Source organism: Mastomys coucha, unplaced genomic scaffold, assembly GCF_008632895.1.
Source record: "Mastomys coucha isolate ucsf_1 unplaced genomic scaffold, UCSF_Mcou_1 pScaffold14, whole genome shotgun sequence".
In the NCBI taxonomy this organism is placed as follows: domain Eukaryota; kingdom Metazoa; phylum Chordata; class Mammalia; order Rodentia; family Muridae; genus Mastomys; species Mastomys coucha.
Genome location: NW_022196896.1, coordinates 122,075,838 through 122,098,263, shown reverse-complemented (window position 1 = coordinate 122,098,263; position 22,426 = coordinate 122,075,838). Strand labels below are relative to the sequence as shown.

Sequence of the window (22,426 nt, the reverse complement as noted above, 5' to 3'; positions counted from 1 at the left end):
CCACAGGACCTTTCTCCTTGTGGGAAGATTTGTGCTGTTTGTTTTGGCTGACAGCGCCTTTCCCTTGGGTGTTCCCCCAGGGGACTAAGCCCTAGTTTGTCCTGAAACGTATTACGGTGGATTTTTCCAGGCTTCTGATCTGAGATGATGGGCTTCTGGTCCTCCTCTAGTGCCCAGGAGAGGTCTGTATACATTGGATGAGGACTCGAAGGTGGAGGGGATGGAACGTGGCCATAGTCAGACACTCGGAGTCTGAAGAATATGGTGGTGACATTTTGTGACACTTCTTCCTTTCCTTTTGTTTTTTTCAAGACAGGGTTTCTCTGTATAGCCCTGGCTGTCCTGGAACTCACTCTGTAGACCAGGCTGGCCTCGAACTCAGAAATCTGCCTGCCTCTGCCTCTCAAGTGCTGAGATTAAAGGCATGTGCCACCACTGCCCGGCATGATTTTTTTTTCACCTCTTCTTTTCATCTCCCCTCTCATGACTGTGAGCCACTTTATGAGGCCTTCAGGCTCCCAAAGTTTTTTGTGTTTTTTCTGTCTGTGCTCAGAGCTATAGGAGCAGCTGCCTGCCAGAGGGCTTCCAGCTTTCCTGGTAGTTCCTCTTCCAACTCCTCCTCCCTCTGAAGAACATCATATTACTAAATAAATACTAGATACTCGTGGACAGTTATGGAATTGTTCTTCTCAAAATCTTGATCCCCAGCCTCATTAATTTGCTCTACTGGAACCAGCTTTTCCCACTGGGCCACCGGGCTTCTGGTAATTTCCTACTTGTTCATGTTTCTGAAAGCTATTCACTGTTTCCCCTACCCCAGTCTCCACAAGAATGTCTACTGTGATGGGCAAGATGGAAAGTTTCTTCAAATACTTCACTAGCTTCTCGGGGTCCAGGTTCGAAGCCAGGTGCGCCTGAAACTTCTCCACAACTTGGAGCGTTTGACTCCGCCACCATCGCTGTCACTGTCATTGGCTCCTCGCCAGAACTCTCAGTCTTCTGTAAATGCTGTAGGTTTTTCTAGTTGTTTGCCAAGGCTGGGATAGTTTCACATGACTCTTTGCCTGAGAACTCTTACTAAGTGATGATTACTGAGTGTTGTGAAATATTACTTTGTTAAAGCCTTGATGTAGTAGATTACACTTTTTAAAATTCTCAAATACTGAGCCAACCTTGCACACAGAACAAATTTTACTTGGTAATTACATGTAATTTCTGAGTTCTATTTAGTAATATGTTGTCAGGAAATTTTTTATTTCTATTCAAAAGAGAAGGTATTTTCCTTATTTTCCATCTTTTTGGTTTTGCCTTAAGAGGACCATTGAGTTCATAAAATAAAATTGAAAGTGTTGATACATTTTTGGAAGAAGGTGTTTGGTATAGGTAGAGTTGACACAGGGTCTCAATCTCTAGGCTTGGTAGGCCCCAAATTCAGTGCTCTTCATCTGTTTCTTCTTCCTGATTTCTAGAATTGATTTGGATATTTTAGTGTGTGTTTTGGAATGCACTAAAGCCAGACCACCAGATGATTCAGATTCTCACCTTGAAAATTTTTCAATTTATTTTTTTTTGGGGGGGGGGAAATCCACTTTACCCAAATTTCTCTAGTAGTTACAGGAATATTCAAATGCCTTCATCTTGTACTTTTTGTACAACTGATCCATTTCACCTATAATTTATGTTTAATGACAAACTCTTTAATCCTCTAGTCTATAGTCTTTAGGATCTGTTGTGAAATCCTTTTATTTTGGGTATTGAAAATTGTCTCTTTGTCTGTGTCTCCCTGTTTCTCTGTCTCTGTCTCTGTCTCTGTCTCTGTCTCTCTCTCTCTCTCTGTCTCTGTCTCTCTGTCTCTCTCTCTGTGTGTGTGTGTATGAGTGAAGGTCTCTATCTAACCTTGACTAGCCCGGAGCTCTCTTTGTATATCAGGGAGAACAGGTCTGATGAGAGTGTAATTTGTGCTCTCTTATTACCAGATAAAGAACTCCAGGATCCTTGTTGGCCTCTACTCTTTAGCAAGGAAAGAGGCTCCTTGTTGAGTGGAAGTTACGGACCTTTCTAGAACATTACTGATAGCATGCTCTCTGAGAGAAAGGAATGGCTGTATGGACACAAAATTGGAGTGTGCTGGCCTTGTTCTGGTTTGACTCTGCAGAAAGTCCTGACTTTGCTAGGCAGGCTCCCTCTTCCCCTCCCTCAGAAGAAGCAAAAGAGGACATGGGTGCTGCATTGCTGGATAAAGATAGGAATCTCAACCACCAATGTGACACCAATCAGCCCAGGGGTGGGACTTCTGACTTCTTGCTGGAGGCCAGTGTCTTAGCTCCCTTTGTCCTCTGGGTTTTAGCTCCAAAGGTTGGAAAGGGGAAGCAAAAATAAAACTCCAAGGGACCACTATCATGTAATTTCTTAGATAATCAATATCACTAGCCAGCAGGTCTTCATCCTCAGAGTCTTCTTATAATCGCTTTTATTAATTAAACAGAATGGCTATTATGGTATTAGAGGGGAAATAGGTGAAAGTCTGTGTGTATCACCTTCACGGAGAAATCCTGTCTGTCTGCCTTATCGTTGCATCCCTAGCATTTTGTATCACATTGGTAAAATGTACCTCTTTGAATGAACTGATGTCGATGAATGAGGGACCCGTCTGGATGAACTTGCTTATACACTAGCATCAACTCTCAGGTCACTGTGGCCTCACAGAGTCAAGGCTGTTTTGTATTTACTCTGCATGGTTTTCCTTAGTGAGCTACAGCTAATCGGTAGCTATCTTTATGTGAAGATTACAGCTGGTGAGTAACTTTTTTTATTTACATTCTTTAAATTGCAGAATAAAGGAAGGGACCAGTCATTCTCAGGTTTCCAAGCAGTTGTCCAGAAGTGACTTAGCTCACCTCTACCTTTTTACTATGTAAAACGACTGACATGCTAAATATGCTCAGTGGGGAAATTAAATTTAGTCATTTTCCTAGAGGAACAACAAATAATTTTTACATAATAACAACCAAAAAAGGAAGTACTAAGGCTGAATAATGTAATCCTTTAGATCCTTTTTTCAAAATCAACACACAGCAAGACTGAACATGAACCGGTATTTGCTGAAGTTGTTTTTTGCTCCACAGAGATTAATCTTACTTCTGTCCATTCTGTTTCTTTTAATCTTCTTATAATAAACATCAAAACAAAGTTACTTTTCATACATATAGGTACTGGAGAGACAAAGAGACATAGTGCTTGGACAGCCATCCTGTAGTGTAAGCGGCATCAGCCAATGTTGTCTATAAACTTCAAGGTAGTAAATACTTTCAGCCTTAGGTCTATTCAGTCTGTTACAGTTGCTTAACACTGCTGTTGCTCCAAGAAAACAGACCTAGCAACACATTAAAGAAATGGGCATGTTGTGTTTCCATAAACTCCTACTTATAAAAGCAGTGCAGGGGATAGACTAGGCTCTTCGTTTGCATTCTCAGGTCTCTGCGGCTGCTGGTGTTTGGACTTTGGCAGTACTGAATTCCCAATAGCTAGAAGCTCTGGAATGTTCCCTTCGCTAACGGCTAACCTTGCTTTGGCTGGAAGGAGTTTACTGAGCCCAAGAAGAGACTGGCCTTGTTTATTGCTTTATTTGCCATGTATTGGGTGGGATAGTTTATAATTATATTTTTTTTGTCTCTGCTCATTTTGACATTCTCACCTTTTTGCATTTCTATCAGCTCTTAACACACTATTATAATATGCTGGTCATCCAAATTTATGAATTATTAAGCTTTTATTTTGCATCCTTTTCATTATTTCTAGATCAGTCTTTCAGCCAAGTTATAATGGCTGTTTCCCAGGGGTTAAAGTGCACGTGGCCTTCCTCATAAAGTCTAATAAGTAGAACTAACACAGAAGGCCATTGCTATTAATTCTCACTTCAAAACATACTTTTAGAGTAAATTTTGCTGTTTCAAAAATAAATTCACAGAATATCTAATGAATGCTCACTGCTCTAAATGTTCCCTGCGTGCTCAATCTTATTTCAGATTCAAAATAATGGCAACCTTCAGAAGTGAAGTTGGCCCACTTTCCCAAATGGGTTTCAAGGGTGCACTGAGTATCTAAGTTGAAAAAATTGTAACTCTCATGAAAAAGACAAATCTGAATCTTTTTTTAAAGGTTTATTTATTTACTTTATGTATATGAGTACACACTGTAGCTGTACAGATAGTTGTGAGCCTTCATCAGGTTGTTGGGAATTGACTTTTAGGATCTCTGCTTGCTCTGGTCAACCCTGCTCCCTCTGGTGTACCCCCTTGCTCAGGTAGATCCTGCTTGCTCCGGCCCAAAGATTTATTTCTTATTATAAATAAGTACATTATAGCTGCCTTCAGATGCACCAGAAGAGGCCATCAGATCTCATTATGGGTAGTTGTGAGTCACCATGTGGTTGCTGGGATTTGAACTCAGGACCTTCAGCTTACCCACTAAGCCATCTCACCAGCTCTCTGAATCTTTTATCTAACACCAATTCTTAACGTTTTATCACATCAAAAGCCTAAATGGGTTCATCAGCCTAGAGTCATTATCAATGGTGAAGGCAGACTAGGTTTGTAGAATATGTGTAGTCTCCCAAATCTATGCCAGAGAGTTCTGATTCCATTTCCTTTTGAAACTGCTAACAAGGGAATAGAAATATTCAGGCTTTTTATATTCAGGCTATATATCTCCCGGAGAATGAGTAACTCAACAACATCATCAATGGTTTGAGGGACTTAGGAATGATTACTAAAATATCATCACTCATTGATACGTATTTGTTCAATGCAGACTCACTCAGGACAAAGTAATAGAGAACACTGTCAGTCATTGCAAGCACTAGCACGTGGTGTTATGTGTTGTAGCTCCAACTCCAGATTTGGTATCTCTTCTGGAACTCTTTGATGCTCTCTTATACATGAGATACAATTCTTTGTTATTTACAAAGATGGGAAAGGTTTGCTGTTCTGTAGGGGAATACAATCACTCCATTATCACCTATTTAGAACAAAGTCTTTTGTTCCTAAAAACTATATTTTATTATTTATTTTGAGTGTGTGGTGGTATGGGCATGCGTGTGCGCACAGCATTGCAAGCATGTGGGTGTTGGAGAACAGCTGGCTGGTGTCATTTCTCTCCTACTTCATCGCTTCTTGTGATTAAACTCGGGTCTTTAGGGAGCAGCCCATTGAACATCACACTATCTCAGTATTATGTAAATTCCCACGATATTTACCATAGCATTCTGTTTTAGACAATCATCTATGGATGCAAATATTTTTGATGACATTTACTAGAGAATGGGAAGATGCTTCTGCAGTCTGCTTCTAGGGTAGGGTCAGTGACATGTCTTTAACAATAGTTCCAAAGCAGTGATTACTTCATAGCAAAGAATGTCACACTGGCCTTCAGTATTGATGGTATTAAGCTAATTGGATGGGATGTACTGAAAGCAAGTAGTGAAGTGCATGCATGCCAGAAGCTAAACGACAAACTATGAGTCTGCTAAAGCCGTTACATTTCCTAGGACCCTGTCGCAGTGTCCATTGTGTGCCTCACACACTATGCTATAACCACAACACTTAGCATGGCTCAGAGTTCAGAAACACCCTCTAAACCATGAGGCATCGATTAGACTTTGTGTATGGCTACCAGGTTTCAGTAAAATAAGAAGAAAAATAAGTTAAAGTTCTGCACCAGATGCTGGCTGTGTTTGCAGCATGCAGAGTGGGTGGCAATGGACAACTTCAGGCAGGGTTTCCGAGGGAAATGAGGGAAAGTAATTTTGTTTGTCTTAGTGAGCTAGCAAGCATTTGTCTCTTTTGTTGCATTACTGGTTGCTCTGGCCTATACTACTGCGGCTTGTAACTAAAATAGAAAGGTAGTATGGGTGTAGGTAACTTCTATAATTTGGGATGGAAATTCAAGGCATTTTTCATAAAGATTCTATTAAGAAAAATAACAAACTTTTTTTATGCTAAAAATTGAGCCATGGGCCTTGAAGGAGTTAGGCAAACATTCAACCATATAATATTCCTAGTCCTGCTGCTGATTTTTGAATAATAACAACCCTTGGCCTAGCCATTGGGGAAAAAAAAATTATTAGAGAAGATTAGTCAAGGGATCTGGGCAGTTGACTCAGAAAAGAACATGTCCTACATGAATATGGGGACCAGAGTTCAAATCCCATCACTCCTGTGAAAAGTAAGATGTGGCCATTCATTTGCTTTTACCCCTAGTGCCATGTGAGTCAGAGACAGAACAATTGCTGGGACTTGCTGACTTCCAGTGTAGTTCTGGGTTCAGTGAGAGATCCTGAGATCTGTTTCTAGGGAATAAGGTGGAAAGTGATGGGGCAGGTCACGTGACGTCTTCCTCTGGTTGTCACATGCATCCCTGCTCTACATGTTCCCCAAGTGTGTGTACACTGCACACACATGGTCACATGCAAGAGAAGTATAAAACGAAAATGAGTTTGTATCATGGCACACCAGAAGAGGGCATCGGATCCCGTTACAGATGATTGTGAGCCATCATGTGGATGCTGGGAATTGAACTCAGGACCTCTGGAAGAACAGTTAGTGCTCTTAACCACTAAGCCATTTCTCCAACCCAGGGGTCAGTTTCTTAAATTGTGTCTTTAGGTGTTTTGTCTCATTGTTTCAGGTCACCATCTCTGATCAAGCACATTTCCTGTGCCCGTTTTCTTTTTCTGCCTTTGGGATCAGTTTCCTTGTCATTGATATAAATATTAGATGCAGTGGCAGCATCTCCCTTTTTATTTTTTATTTTTAAATTCCATTCCTGGACCAGATTAGGGTCAGGTTCTCAGAGGAAACAGCAGCCAGGTCAACAGCCTAGACAGGTGGACTGTGCAGGCAAAGGCTCTCAGATTTTTAGTTCTTTACAAAGGTCGACATTTGGGATTTATTGTGTAAGCCCCTTTCTACTCCACCTCTTTATTGTAGAAATGCTGCAGAATAGGAAGGTTCTGTGGGCTCCCTGCACCTGGGTCCTCTCCTGTTACAGGCAGAGTCAGTCACTTGGATGTGGTTGGATGGGTGGCTCCTGAGTGTCGGGGAGCATTGTTCCCTCATCTGTTCTCCGGCCCCATCACCAGCCGTCCTTAGTGAGAAGGGCCTCTGCTTCCGGCCAGGTGCCACAAGGGACCCGCATGCCTAAGATCAGAGATTCTTTAGTTTTGTCTATCACATTTTTAAAGGAGTGTTTGAAATACTGGTAATAGGATAAGCAAAATGGGATTACAGGAGAGGAATGTGGGAGTGAGCTAGAAGATACTCTCTGCCTTGGGATGGTCAGATCTAAAGAAATTCAGCAGAGTTTCTCCATCTTTCCAGCTCTCCTTGGGAGGTGGGGAGTTGAGACTGGGAAAGAAAACACATTCACACAAATCCACACACTACTAAGTTCAAACAAAGAGGGAGGAAATGGGGCAGCTTTTGTTTAAACTTACTTACCTTGAAGTACCTGCTACAGTAATTAAAGAGTCTTGGTTTCTTTTGATAACAAACCTTTACAATGTGTTCTTCAGGCGAGAGCTTTTCTCTCCAGAATTCTCCCTGGAAGCTGGGCCTGGAAGAGTAGCATCCTATTCCCACCGGGTGGCCATCCTTTCTACTCCTGCTGTAGAGTGAGCAAAGGGGCACCTGCCTCCATTAGGACAACTGTCTGGACTTAATGGATCTGAGTAAGAGTAGGGGCCTGAGGAGTTTATGGAGTTTTGTACTAATGGTTGGAATGAGCACATGCACAGATTCTCTGGTGTCAATGTTAATACTAAGTAACTGTATATCCAGTATTGACAGGCAAGACTGACCCGCTCACAGGTTGGTCCATTACAGAAGTCTTTCACTTGCACTGCTTTTCTGAATTCATAAAAGATATGAGGGCTCCCTCTTGTGGTTATTCTTGAGTTGCATGCCATTTTCTGTTTAATTTTACTTAACTGTTTAATGCAATGTCCTACAAATTAATGGAGTGTAGTGTGATAATTAAAGGCATGTCTATAATATGAATGATCATAACTAGCATTTAGCATCTACCTTTGATCTTTGAGTTACTTGTGGAACCTGGAACCCGTTTGCTTGTTCTTAGTCTTGTTGATAAAAAGCATTTGAAAATGGAGGCAGATGGAAACTTGAAGACCATTTCTGGGAATATGAGAGAAAAGCGGCTAGGAAGCAATGGTAAACTCCAGAGGTTTCCTGGAGGAGGAAGAGGGAAAAGACTTGAGAGAAAAGAAAAAGAGAAAAGAGAAAGAAAGCCTTGGCTCTGGTAGAGGCCAGGAAAGCAGGGCTGCTTCAGCAATCGAAGTTTGTGTGCAGCTGTGTGGTAGGAGTTGTGAAGGGGAATGACGACTCCCAGGTGGTGAGTCTGCGAAACTTCAGAGTTTGGCTCCTCTCTGAAGAAGGGCAAGTGAAACACTTTGCTTCCTCAGTGAGAACTCGAAAAAAAGGAGTGGGTAGGCCAAGCAGTGCAGTCTCTAAATAAATGCACAGAGTCAGAGGTCTGGGGTCTGCACTAGCTGCCCTTCATAAGGGGATGGTTGCTCCCCACATCTTTTTAACTTAGCTACGCAGGTACACAAGATCACCTTTCCCCAAAGATGGTCTCTGTCCAAGCCATTCTTTGGCTCAGAAAGATAGCTCTCGCAGGAGGGGATGAGTGTAGTCTTGGTAAGCTCGTAATATTTGGGTCAGCTTGGAATGTCATGTCTCAACCCAGAGTAAGAGATACAATTTAGGAGCTTAGGGCTCCTCCCCCACCTCTCTCCCTCTCTCCTGAAATTATGGAAGAGTGTAGATTAGAAATAATTCAAGAAAAAGTTAAAAATAAAACTGTATGTCAAATGTGGCAGTGCATGCCATTAATCAAGCTCTTATGAGGCCAGCCTGGTCTACAGACTGAATTCTAGGATAGCCAGGCCTCTGCTACACAGAGAAACCTGTCTCAAAAACAAAACAAAACAAAACCCCAAAAAACAGAAAACAAAAAAGCCCCAAAAAACAAAAACAAAAGAAAAAAAAAAGCTTAACTGTAAAATAACGGTGGGTTAATCCATTAATGACCCTCAATAAAACCTTCCTACCTGCTTCTTGCCTGTTTATAAGGTGGTTTGAATCTTTATTTTTCCATAGAAGGCTAATTCTATTTTAAATATATTAAAATCGGTTTATACTGGAAGAGCATTTTGAGAATAAAGTGTGTGAACCCGATCACCTTTGATTGATTGACTTATTTCTTTACTGCCTCTTATGGAATTGGCTACACACCTACTTTTTTATTTTTATTTTTATTTATTTATTTTTTTTTTGGTCCTCTCTCTGCAGAAGTGATGATGGTTTATGCCCATTTACTTACAAACACATTAGGTTTTTACAAGGGTCTTTCATGGTGGAAATCTTGTATCATATTTTCCTTTAATGGTTGCTTCTGTGTCCTTGAGAGTGATAAGCCTATCTTCATTTACTTTGGAATACGTCTGTACTTTCTTATCGCTGTCTATCAAGCACTTGCTTGATCGCTTTTATATGACTTCCCTATTGGTAACTTGCTGTCTCACCATTTGTATCTTTTGAAAAGAGTTTTAAAAATTATTCCGTATTTTTTGTGCATGAGTGTTCGGCCTGCCTGTATGTCTGTGTACTGTGTACCTGCCTAGTGCCTGTGGAAGTCAGAAGAGGCCCTTGTGAGCTGCCATGTGGCTGCTGTAAATTGGAACTGGGTTCTCTGCATGACAGACAGGTGCTGGCTTCCTGCTGTGCTGGCTCTGGCTCTCATGGGTTTGAAGGTTTGATGTTTTTCTTACTTATCCATATTTCTCGAGTGTACCCTTTGTCCTTGTAAGTCCTCCAGTCTTTACCTCCCTCTCTCTGTTCTGTTTCTAGTAGTTCGTTCTTTTATTTCTAGTTTGTTTTTTTCTTTCACAACATTTCCATGAGCTCAGAAACCTACATACTGACCTCTTAACTAAGGGTATAAATACATTTTGGGGCCCCTCATCATCTTAAATTGGTTACCTACAAAATTTTTAGATCCAAACCTTAAATAATATTTCTTTATACTCTAAATTTCGGCATGCTAGTAACGCCTAAATTTTCTCAAGAAACTTAGATGCTTATTTTGTTCTTTTTATATACACCTTTAAGTGTTTTAAATGCAATTAAAACGAAGCAATCAGAAAAAGTATCTCAGGTGAATGTAATTTGTAAATTAATATTTATGTTAGCTAAACTTTAAATTCACATTTTTTTCCCCCACAAAGATACGTGCTTAACGAGGAACAGCACCAGATGTACGTCTTCTACCTCTCTGCTTTCTAACTACTTCTATGTCTTTATCCTGGGACAATTGTTGCTGGGGACTGGAGGAACTCCACTCTACACCCTGGGAACAGCCTTTATTGATGACTCTGTGCCCACACACAAATCTTCTCTCTATATAGGTGAGTGAACTCTTGGTATCCTTTTTGTAAGGAGAGTTGGTGAACAGCTTACATAATGAAAACGAACAATACCAAGTTACTTTAACTAACTTGGCATTTCATTAAGATAAATATGATTGTACTGTGTTTAACTGTTTACTGTGCTATCAAGTCAGTTACTGGGATGCATGATAGGTTTCTGGTGTTCTATCCTGAACAACCCAACAGTCCTGAATAGGAGGAACCAGTTCAGCAGCTTCTGCTTTGATTATATAAACTCCAGGGGATTTTATTCGTGGTATAGAGGATTCTTATATTTTACAAGGATGGGACAAGAGATCATAAGAAAAAAAAAAAACCAAAATAGTAATGCCCCAAACACTATAGAATTCTTCATTTAGAAGCCATTCTTTTCTCTACTTCTTTCTTTGAAATCTAGCACCAGAATATAGACGCCCATGTGTCTAAATGTTTTGTAAGTTACTGGTTTGTCTGTGTATTCCTGTATAATAGGGAATTCATTGGTATGGGTGACTGCAAATCAGTCTATGTGTCTCAGCCCTGGCTGGCAAGAATATCCCAGCTTCTGTAGTTGCATCTTTACAAAACTACAAAACAAATTTTCAAAATTACATCTTTACAAAAATTATGAAGCATACTTAGAAGTTATTATTGCCACCCAGTTGAAAATATTGAAAAATAGTCTATCACCCCCAAAATTTACAAATCACTAATTTCTAGTATTTTGGGGGAGGGTTGAGACAGGGTCTAACTAGATAGCCGTTGGATAACTTGAAACATTTGTAGACCAAGTTGGCCTCAAACTCAGAGATTCTTCTGTTTCTGCCGTGTGGGATTAAAGGCATGTACTACAGTATCCAGCCCATTTTCAGAATTTTTTAATCATGGTTTTCTACACACAAACAATTTTGAACATTACATTTTACATGCATCTACTAATACCTTATATAATTAAGGTTTTTAGCCTATTTTCTAAATTTAGAAACATGGCTATTTTATATTTTAACATCTGACAGATTAATACAATTTTGATATTATCTTGCATCACCTTTACAGTAGAAGAGATTTGATCTAATAGGTACCTGAGTTCTTTTGCCATTGTTGTGTGATTAGTTTGGGGGAAAACTGTGTGTGTGTGTGTATGTGTTTATGTGTGTGTATGTTTGCACATGTGTTTGCATGTGTATACGTAAGAAATTTAGCAGCAAATAAGAAATTTAGAAAATGTAACTATAGTAAATTTTATTTTACAAATGCTTTCTTATATATGACAACATTTTAAATGTCTGATAGCCAGAAATAAGCTGCTTACCCCTACCATTAGTAAAAGTGAGAGAACTCACTAGGGATTGTGTCTAATCGTAAATGAATTGTTTTTAAAATTGACTCATCACTGGGCTGTGGTGATGCATGCTGTTAATCCCAGCACTTGGGAATTAAAGACAGGTGGATCTCAGAATTCAAGGCCAGCCTGGTCGACAGACAGAGTGAGTTCCAGGACAGCCAGGGTTACACAGAGACACTGTGTCTGGAAAATATAAAACAAAGCAAAATCAACCAAGCAAACAACCACTAAAGCCATCAGCTGATCTCGGTTTTAGAGTCTACTGAAGAGTAAAATAAAGAAAGCTTTCTAAGAGGCCGCGGAATAGAAAGGCTTCTTTACCGTGCTTTCTTCCAGGAGACTGTTAGCAATAATTATTGCTAAAGGGAGAACAGTACATGTATCGCTTCAACATTCGTTAGTTACATGATGTACATAGACTTGGGATGACGTACTTATTTTAACTCTTATCATTATAACCATGCAGTTCTACAGTGAGACATTGTTTTAAGGCTCCTTGAAATAACTGTTAACCATATTATATTTCATGATATATGTACATATAATATATATATGTAATTTTCTTTACTAGAATTATTTTTCTTCCTGTTGCTACAGTGTTGAGCAAAGCTGCTTATATGACTACTCCTAATGCCTTTGATCTTTTTGTAGGTATTGGCTATTCTATGTCAATCCTAGGTCCTGCCATTGGGTATGTGTTGGGTGGACAGCTGTTGACGGTGTACATTGACATTGCGATGGGACAAAGGCAAGCCACTATCTGCTTTTCTTCTAATTTTTATACTATTGCATTTTTATACTATTTTTATACTATTAATAAGGTGAAACTCACTTCTCATTCAGAATGCAGTGAAGGATTTCAGGAAATAAAACAGTATGCACCATATGATAGCCATTGTGTCTGCAATGCTTCCAGGGACTTTTAGCATAATAATGTATTTATTCATAAATACATTCTATTGGACAATAGAATCACTGGTGATTTATAAAAATACTCTATATATCCTTTGTGTCATGCAAGAATAACAATTTAATAAATTAGCTTCTCAGTAGATTTGACTGCAGATAGATAACATATATTGTATATAAGATATACTTATATATCTTATAACTATCTGAATGACAATCGATTCTCTGATAGCTCTGAGAATATTATAAAAAACAAAATAAAAATTATGTTGATTTTATAACCAAGGAAGTCAGGATAATGATACTAAATATTATTCATCCAATATTTATATTTTCTACATCACATTTTGTGTTACCTTATGTTATGCATTAGCCTACTCAGTTCTACTGATAATTATATTTGACAGGACAGCCTATGGGAAAGGATAGTCATGCACTTTAACAGCAGGGGAAGACTGTCAAAGTGATATGGCTAAGGGAAATACTTATTGATATTAAATTATGAGACTATCATAAAATTTTAAAAATAATAATTTAGAGAAGTACTCTTCCACTTTATGGGACTTCTAGTGTAGATCAGTGAGATGTATTCAGTCTACTACAATAAACAAACAAAAAGAAAACTACACAATAGGTTGAAATTCTCTGTTTTTAAGTATTTGTCATGTTTATATTTAGTGTTAAATTTTTTAAACCATGATTCTGTATTTGATGCTTTAAAAAATATATAAAATAAAAGATACATACATATATATACATACATATATATATATATGTGTGTATACGAACGTTTTACCTGCGTACGTGGCTGTGTACCATCTGCATGCCTAATACCAGCAGTGGCCAGAAGAGGGCATCAGATCTTGGGAACTAGAGTTACAGGTGGCTGTGAGCCACCTATTGGTGCTGAGAATAAATCCCAGGTCCTCTGCAAGAACAGCAAATGCACTTAACCTCTGAGTCATCTGTCTATCCCCCTATGGTTGCCATTTTATGATACTTTCTGAACCATTATTCTTAAATCTTGTTATACTTGTATGTCTGCATGCAATTCCTTACAATTTTAGGTACGGGAAGAGCCTACCCTTTTGCACCTGAATTACATGACATCTGATTTTCATGACTGAGCCCTAGTTAATAGTGAGTTTAACTCTTTTTTCCCTCCATCCTTGTAGTTCTGATCTGACTGAGGACGACCCCCGGTGGTTAGGGGCTTGGTGGATCGGATTCCTCTTAGCTTGGCTCTTTGCTTGGTCTTTGATCATGCCTTTCTCCTGTTTTCCAAAGCATTTACCAGGTAAACCTGTCTCCTTAATTTCAGAGAGCTTTACTGCACATCTAGGTCAGTTGTTTTCAAGATGATTGAGAAGGACTCTAGAGTTACCCTATTCCTGTCACAGGTGTTCATGCTTGCCAGGGCAAAGTTTCAAATCTAACTTCTTAGAAAAAAAAAATAAATTCATATTCCTGATGTTCACTTCTACATGGTGATTACTATGGGCTAATGCTTTACTAAAACTGTCCTTGTATTTCATTGTAATTCATGCCTTATAGACATACAAGATACAACCATAAACTATTACTTCACATGCAGCTCGTGAGCAGTTTTCAGGGACCTGAAATCATTCAAGCTAATTATTATTAACTGTGTACTAGGAGTTACTCTTTCACTTTCAGTTATGCTGGAAGTAATTCTGCCACATTAAATTGTAAACCATTTCTCAATATTAGGCATTCAAAAAAATACTCAGTGGAAATGAATATTCATTTCTTAGAGTTCTTGCTTCTAAAGCATTCTTCTCAAATCTGAAGGCATTTACTTATTTTCATTGCCATTTGCAACAAAGATTTTGGAAGTCGATTGAAGTGTCTGGAGGTGTGCTGAGATGTGTGAGGTGGGTAGAGGTATGTGGTAGAGGTGGAATTTGACCGAAGAGCACTTAACACACTGAATCCAAGGGAACTCCATGGTGTCCTTCCATCCTAAGCTATGCCATTATAAAGCCACATGAGGATGTTTCTCTCAGACCTAGTCACAGAGCCATGGTTTAAAACAAAGGGCCATGATGGCAGACAGCAAGTATTGCCTCCTCTTCTAAGCACTGGCTTATTTATTGTTTTAGTGAACAATGAAGAAGAGCCACACGTGAATAATCTGTAAAGCCTGCCAAAGATTTTTCTCCAAATAAACAAAGACTGTTAGGAGACTTCAGATGAAAAAAAAAATATATGTATGTATACACACACACACACACACACACACACATATATATGTGTGTGTGTCATTAAATTATATATACATATATATGTGTATGTGTGTGTGTCATTAAATTAAAATTAAAATTTATTGACTACACATTAATGTGTAGACAGATAGGAACTTGATTTGTTAGTAGGTATTTTTTTTTCTTTTTAATTTTTAAAAAAGGTCTTGGCCCAGGCTGACTCTGGCCACAGATTCATGCCAGTCCTCTTGGCATATCCTGCAGAGTGCTGAGATTATAGACCAGAGCCATCGTACCTGGGCACCCTTCATGCATGTTAATGAATTATAACAGCCCTTAGCACAACTTGATTTATACAACTTTATTATGTCCGTTAACCCCAGAGACCACCAAGGAGCAGTTTCCAGTATAATCACATTAGATTCTCTATTATAAACTCAAGTTTGGGCTTACTCACCACTGATCCACAGGACAGTTTGGTGAAACGTCCCGGAACTCTCAGACAAGGTTTAATGGAAAATGGAAGCAAGTGGGGGCTGGGGGGTGGGGAAATCCATCCCTGCAGGCATCTGATGGAATGGCTATTATAAGCTGACAGGTGGGTGCTCTGAAGCAAGACTGTATACAATAACGTATGGTCTGAAAGTATATATGAAGCAATCAGACTAATCTTTGATTAACTTTTGTGAGGAAGTAGCTAGGGAGTAACTCTGGCCAAGGATGAACCATGGGGTCCTTCCTGGTGCTTGGGTACAGCTTGCGTTCAACTGCGGGCCAAGTTTTCAGGCCTTGGTTTGTTTGTTTGTTTGTTTTAAAGATGGAGGCTGGTCCCAAGATGGAGTAGGTTTTGGCCTCTCAATTAAAAAAACAAAACAAAACAAAACAAAACCTGAATTCCATTGGAATTTACATATCCATAGAATGTGTATCAGTTAAAGAGTAAGTATATTTAAAAACTGATTAAATAGTAAAAAAAGCACATTTACTGTGTTCCCTCCCCCACCCCCCAGGGACAGCAAAAATTCAAGCTGGCAAAATTTCCCAGACTCATCAAAATAATAGTACTTCCTTCCAACATACTATGGATGAAGATTTTGGAAAAAGTATTAAAGATTTTCCAAGTGCTATAAAGGTAAAATAGAAGTTCTCTCTCTCTCTCTCTCTCTCTCTCTCTCTCTCTCTCTCTCTCTCTCTCTCTCTCTCTCTCTCTCTTTGTGTGTGTAAGTTTTAACCAGTGTCTCATAGGAACACAGTACTTACACATGTCTATATATTACATACACATATAAGTAAATAGTATGCACACTGGTATCATTTTATAACTTATTTTCTTATCTATTACTATTGAAGCTTTTATATGTAACTTTTCTGATTGAATTTCATTGCCCCACGAGCTCCAAAATAGAATAATTGAAAGAGCATGATTTATTTAATTGATAGTGTAAATGTTTAGTGGCTCCTCATTAACATATAGTCTGTTAGTCCATGCTAATTCCCCTATGTCATCTGTTGATCAGTTGTCAGTAAATTCGACTGTCTTTCAACCTCCTTCCTTTTGTGTCACCCCTCAGTCTCAGTAGTTTCAGGTTATTATTTCCTCTTTCTGTTTAAAGTTGAGAGGTCCTATGTTAGTACTCCTCCCTTAGGTGTGTATGTGAATGGCTTCATCAATCCTTAGCAGGCAACTGTGCTCACCACTATGCAACCAATGTTCTCATCTATCCTTGAGATCTGGAAATTTGGTGTGTTAGGCTTATACACTAATATTATGAAAGAATTGGCAGTATAGATACCTCTGTAAGGTTACTTAACTTTGTATAAAAGGTTCTGTAATGGTTTGTATATTTATGGCTCAGGGAGTGGCACTATTTGGAGGTGTGGCCTTCTTGGAGTAGGTGTGCCACTGTGGGCATGGTCTTTATGACCCTATTCCTAGCTACTTGGAAGTCAATATTCTGCTAGCAGCCTTCAGATGAAGATGTAGAACTCTCAACCCTGCCTGAACCATGCTTGCCTGGAGGCTGCCATGCTCCTATCATGAGATCATAATGGACTAAACCTCTGTACCTGTGAGTTAGTCCCAGTTAAATATTAAGACTTGTCTTGGACATGGCGTCTATTGTTCACAACAGTAAAATCCTAACTAATACTTAATTACTTTAATTATGAAACAATACTCATCCCTGATGAGTTTCAAGTTCCCAACTTAGTGGATTCAGGAATTTAAACATATTTTAAATGACCTGGTAAAAGGTGGATTTATAGTATAAACATCTACAATAATCCAAGAAAAATGGAGCCCTTCCAAATGGGCTTTTACTTCCTCTGCTGGGCTTTTGAGGGCAATAAAGGCATAATGACCCAAGTAGTAAGTCATTTGTCAAATCTCTAGGTGCTCCACATACAAATGTCCTCATCAGTGTGTGTGTGTGTGTGTGTGTGTGTGTGTGTGTGTGTGTGTATCCATTAACCATAAGTATATTTTCCTGCCTTAGGGAAATACTGTAGTTTAAATGTTTGTATTTCAATGCTACACTTTGCACTATAATCACAGGTATTCTCTTAAACTGTATTTTTTCCTTAGAATTTGATGAGCAATACAGTCTTTATATGTTTAGTTCTATCAACTACTTCTGAAGCATTAGTTACTACGGGATTTGCCACATTTTTACCTAAATTTATAGAAAATCAATTTGGATTGACGTCAAGCTTTGCAGCTACACTTGGAGGTAAAAGACATTTTTTAAAAAACTACTTAGTACACTGATTCTATATAATCACGTTGCTTTTATTAGGAGAGTACATCATTTTGGATAGCCCACACTTTAAAGTTTTTGGTAGAAGTTTCTGATTCTCTGAAATGAGTGCTCTGTATCAACTTTACAACAGATCAGACTGGACTAAGAATATATTAATTAACACTTAAGTTGATTAACCTTCCACCTGTATCAATGGCATTTTTTTGAGCATGTGTTTTTATGTCAGGTAAATGCTTTTATCTGTGGAAGCTGTCTGATGCTGGTTTTGATGTTTTCCAGCTGTCCGTATGAGTTTCTGAGCATAATTGTGTGTTTTTCATTATCTTACTTCTCATTAGGGGCTGTTTTAATTCCTGGAGCTGCTCTTGGTCAAATCTTAGGTGGTGTTCTTGTTTCAAAATTCAAAATGAAGTGTAAAAATGCAATGAAGTTTGCATTATGTACATCTGGAGTAGCACTTGTGCTGAGTTTTGTATTTATTTATGCAAAATGTGAAAATGAGCCATTTGCTGGTGTGTCTGAATCCTATAATGGGTAAATATATTTCATTGCTTTTTATATTCCTGTCAGAGATTATGTGTGCATTTGCAAGTATTTTCTTTTTCAATATACATGATTAGGAATTGCCTTATTAAAACATTTAAGACACCCTTTGTTTCTTTGTTTCAGTGTAACCCTGTAGGAATTTGTTTTTTGTTTGTTTTAATTTGAATATTTAGTGCCCTCTTGAAAGCTATGGGTGTTCAGCAAGTTGTCAGATTAAGGGTGACATGTTTGGCTCAGGGATTCAAAGAGAAACAGGACATTACAGAGAATTTCTCTTGTAAGGATTCATATATGGTAGAGCTTGAATGTATTCCCCAAAAGCCTGTCTGTTGGAATCAATCCCCAGATCTATGCGCAAATGGTACTTGTAGAAAAGGACTTTAGAAAATGATTAAGAGCCCCCAGATTTAGGATTATTTTTTTTTCTAAGAAGCACCTCAGCTGGCTTTTCTTCTCTAACCCATCCTTTGATGACCTCCTCTATTCTCGGAGACCAAGCAGGTTCTGCTTCCCATTGCTTGGACCCCCTGTTCTCTGGTACGCTTCCTTATCTCAAGCAAACCTTTCGTCTTTTTAAATTGTTCACCTTGGACATTTTTCTATAGCTATAAAAAGTAGACTATGGCAACATCCTAGAGAGAACTTCCTAGAGAGAGTTGAACATTCTACTTTCCTATTAACTTAAACATTTAAGAATAGGAGTTATTCTCGATGATGAAATTCTCTTATTTGGGCTGAAACTATACCAAAAAAAATACATTCAAATAAATCTAAAACTGCATCATTTACTTTAAACATATGTTTATTTTAGAGAAACGAATCACTTCTTATTCCGTTCTGCAGAGCAGTTTCTCCCTCGAACCAGCTTTCTTGGTCAGGTTTATTTTGCTATGAAGTCCTGCACCAGCAGTGGTAGATCAGGCAGGTGAGAGGTCCCAGAAAAATTTCTCTGTGTTTTCTTTCACTGTGTATTTGTGTGGCTTTTGAAGGAGGCGTCACTCCAGGTATGAGATTCCATAGTTTTGTGTAATACTGAATTCACATGACACTAAATTTGTTTACAAAAGTTTGCCAAAAACAATAATACTGATTTGTAGCTATATTCATGTGTCTATCATTTGTGTTAATATGATACCAAGTGTTCTAAATCAGTGTTTGGTTAAGATCCATTACATTTAGTCCAAACATCTTCATCCTTCCTCTTACAGGGACAATAAACTTACTCTAAAACAGACATTGAAAAACAAAATACCAAGTGAACAATGGGGTTATATAACTGGAGCTCGAGAAAGTTCTGTAGCAGTAACTAAAGAATGCCTTTTCAATTTTATTTGACTGTAAGTAGAAAAGGCTTGTGACCTAAGAGCAACTGGAGTCTAAAGGCTTTAAGGAGCTAAAAAGGAGGAAAAGGAGAGAGAATACACCACTATGGGAGAGGAGCAAGTAAGGCACTGCGGGGAGACAAATAACATACTACTGAGAGCATACATGATGTCAGAAATAAAGGCCACTTTCAGCCACCAGTTTGATGGCAATTTGAATTATACTTCTGAAAATAGGAAAACAAAATCTGGAAATGTTGAAAATATACCTGGCAATCCAGGTGTGGTGACATATGTTTCATCCAGCACTTTGGAGGTAGAGGCAGGTGGATCTGTGAGAGTTTGAGGCCAGCCTGGTCTACTTAGCAAGTACCAGAAAAGTGAAGATTACTTAAAGAGACTATATCCTAGAAGAAAAATAAAGGGAAGGAAGGAAGGGAAAAATACTTCACAAGCATTTATAAGTTTTCTACTAAAAATATCCTTTTCATCACATGGCAAATTTTTATAAAATACAGGGAAATTGACTGATGATAGACAATATTTTTTTTCATTATTCCTGCTGTTTTTCATAATTCCATCTTACACTTAAAATATTTTCAATATGTGCTTGGAAATAATAAGGCAATTAAGTATTAGAAATTTTAAATTGAAACAATGGTGTCATTTTTTTTTAGTACTAGTTTGAGTTGCAAAGACCAATTTTCTTTAGTATCCTTTCTGTTGACCACTGTAAGCATCTAGCTGGGATGGACTAGAATATTTTCGTAATAAAACCATGCTTGACAAAGGCACATGGCAGCATTTTGTAGGGCATAGCTGCTCAAGGAGATAGATACTCTAGTCAGAAGGACAGATTGCTTATAATCTTTTGCACTTATTAATTTATTTGTATGTATATGTGTAGGAAAATCAAAACAGCTTATTGGAGTTGGTTCTATAATATATGGGCTCAGGTCATTCACCTTGGGGCCTGTGCCTCTTTGAAATTTTTCTAGTATTGTAAAAATCTAATTTTTGATGTTCCCTTTCCTTTTACCTCCTGATTACTAATTTTCTACCTCCTATCTTGATCTACCTCCTTCACAAACTTCCTTGCCTACTTCTTAAGTCCTATAATTTTCCAGTTTGTTATATTATATTCAAATACTGTGATTTGTCCACTGGTTTACATATTTTACCCCCCGCCCCCAAGGAAGTATTGACTTATGGTTGCAAGAATAATGCTTTCTCTCTTTTTCTCTGGCTCTGGTTTCCACTTTAAGTTATGTTTCTACCACTCTGTTTATGATAGCTTATCTGAAATTCACTATGCAATTGTGAAGTAAGCTACCTTCCAAGACCTCCACTTATCTCCCACTATCAGGTTATCCAACCTCAATGCACAGCCAAAACACAATCCAACATAAAATTGTAAACATTAAAACAGTATGAGATTGTGTGTATGTTATAGCTAGATTTTGCAATGTGTGTCATACTTTCAGATAGTGGGATATGGTTATACTCTCTGTGGCAGATCTTCTCATTACCATGATTTCTGTTAAATCTGGATGCAAATGGATATTAAGATTTCTAACCATTGATCAGTGGTCCACTAACTTGAGACTCTTAATCTGTATATAAAGCCATAGTGGTTACCTGTGCTAAATAGTAGGTGTGCCTTTGAATTCCTTGAAATGGTGCTTTACCATCTATCAATTAACAACTATTACTCATTCTATGTTCAAAAGTTTTCTCCAGTCTTTCTCATAATCATGCCGTATTTTAGTTTCTCTTTATATTCTGATCACTTGTTTTGGATGTTATGACTGGTCTCCCTTCCTCAAGCTTACACTCCTATGCAACTTTAGACAAGGTAATGCTTGCTGAGCGAGTGTGAGAATTCATGGCTATGTTGGACTAGCATGGTGGTCTGCATCTAATTCCATCACTTGGAAGATGGAGACTTCAGATCCCCAGAGCAAGCTGGCTAGCTAGACTAGCCTGTATCAGAAATTCCTGCAGTTACTGAGAGAGCCTGTCTCAATTAAAAAAGTAACCAAGAAAGATACTCAATGTTAACCTTTGTCACATGGACCCATGTGCACCTACACAGATGCAAGCATGTATACACACACTCATATATACCATATGCATAAGAAAACATTTTTGATGAGCTTTTGACAATATCATTGTAACATATATTGGTATAATAAACAGTCATTGGTTTTCAAGAAGGCTGCTAAGGCAACTGTTAATCTGGATACTGATTTCTTATAAGAACGTATCTTTTCATTTTCTGTTTCAAATACCCTTTCCATTTTTCTTGTTCCCTAGTTCCTTTTCTAATTACCCACGGTGCGGTTTAATTTTGTTCATCATTGAGACTCACTTAGGAGGTAGCTTCTCGGGTTTCCTTTCTTCAAAATTTCCCTCATGTTAGTTGCCCTGCCTTGGAGTTTGTAAAATGCATCTGTTAACTATCAGTAAACTGTAGTCTCAGATTAGGACACAATGAACCTACCTCTATCCCTGGACTCAAATTGTTGAAGAGTGATGCTAATCCTATTCACCTTCATGATCACTTTTAGTCAACACAAGGCATACTTATCCCCTGCTTCAGACACATTGTTGAAGGGATGCATAGGCAAGGCACTAGGATTCATCTTTGATTGAAATAAGCCTTTCTATTGGAACCTCTGTGACCATTTATATTAGGACATTTGTGCCCTGATATTAGGACTTCTCACTGACAGGAAGACAGGGCATAATCAAAATATTACCGAGTCTGAAATTAGGAAATTTACTTTTTTTTTGTTTTGTTTGTTTGGTTTTTGTTTTATTTTGTTTTTTTTTGT

General features: G+C 38.3%; 1 protein-coding gene and 1 pseudogene across 2 annotated transcripts in view; one reads left to right on the top strand and one right to left on the bottom strand.

Moving 5' to 3' along the window:
* LOC116088927 overlaps positions 1-7,963 on the bottom strand; it is a 9,763-nt pseudogene extending 1,800 nt beyond the window's left edge.
* The window catches only part of Slco4c1 (solute carrier organic anion transporter family member 4C1), a 55,929-nt gene that overhangs the window by 17,743 nt on the left and 15,760 nt on the right, over positions 1-22,426 (top strand). For both annotated transcript variants that reach the window (XM_031368529.1, XM_031368530.1), the window contains exons 3-8: positions 10,304-10,483; positions 12,480-12,576; positions 13,913-14,034; positions 15,973-16,094; positions 17,547-17,691; positions 18,060-18,255. In XM_031368529.1, the coding sequence (XP_031224389.1) occupies positions 10,304-10,483; positions 12,480-12,576; positions 13,913-14,034; positions 15,973-16,094; positions 17,547-17,691; positions 18,060-18,255 (862 nt within the window). The remainder of the gene's footprint in view (positions 1-10,303; positions 10,484-12,479; positions 12,577-13,912; positions 14,035-15,972; positions 16,095-17,546; positions 17,692-18,059; positions 18,256-22,426) is intronic.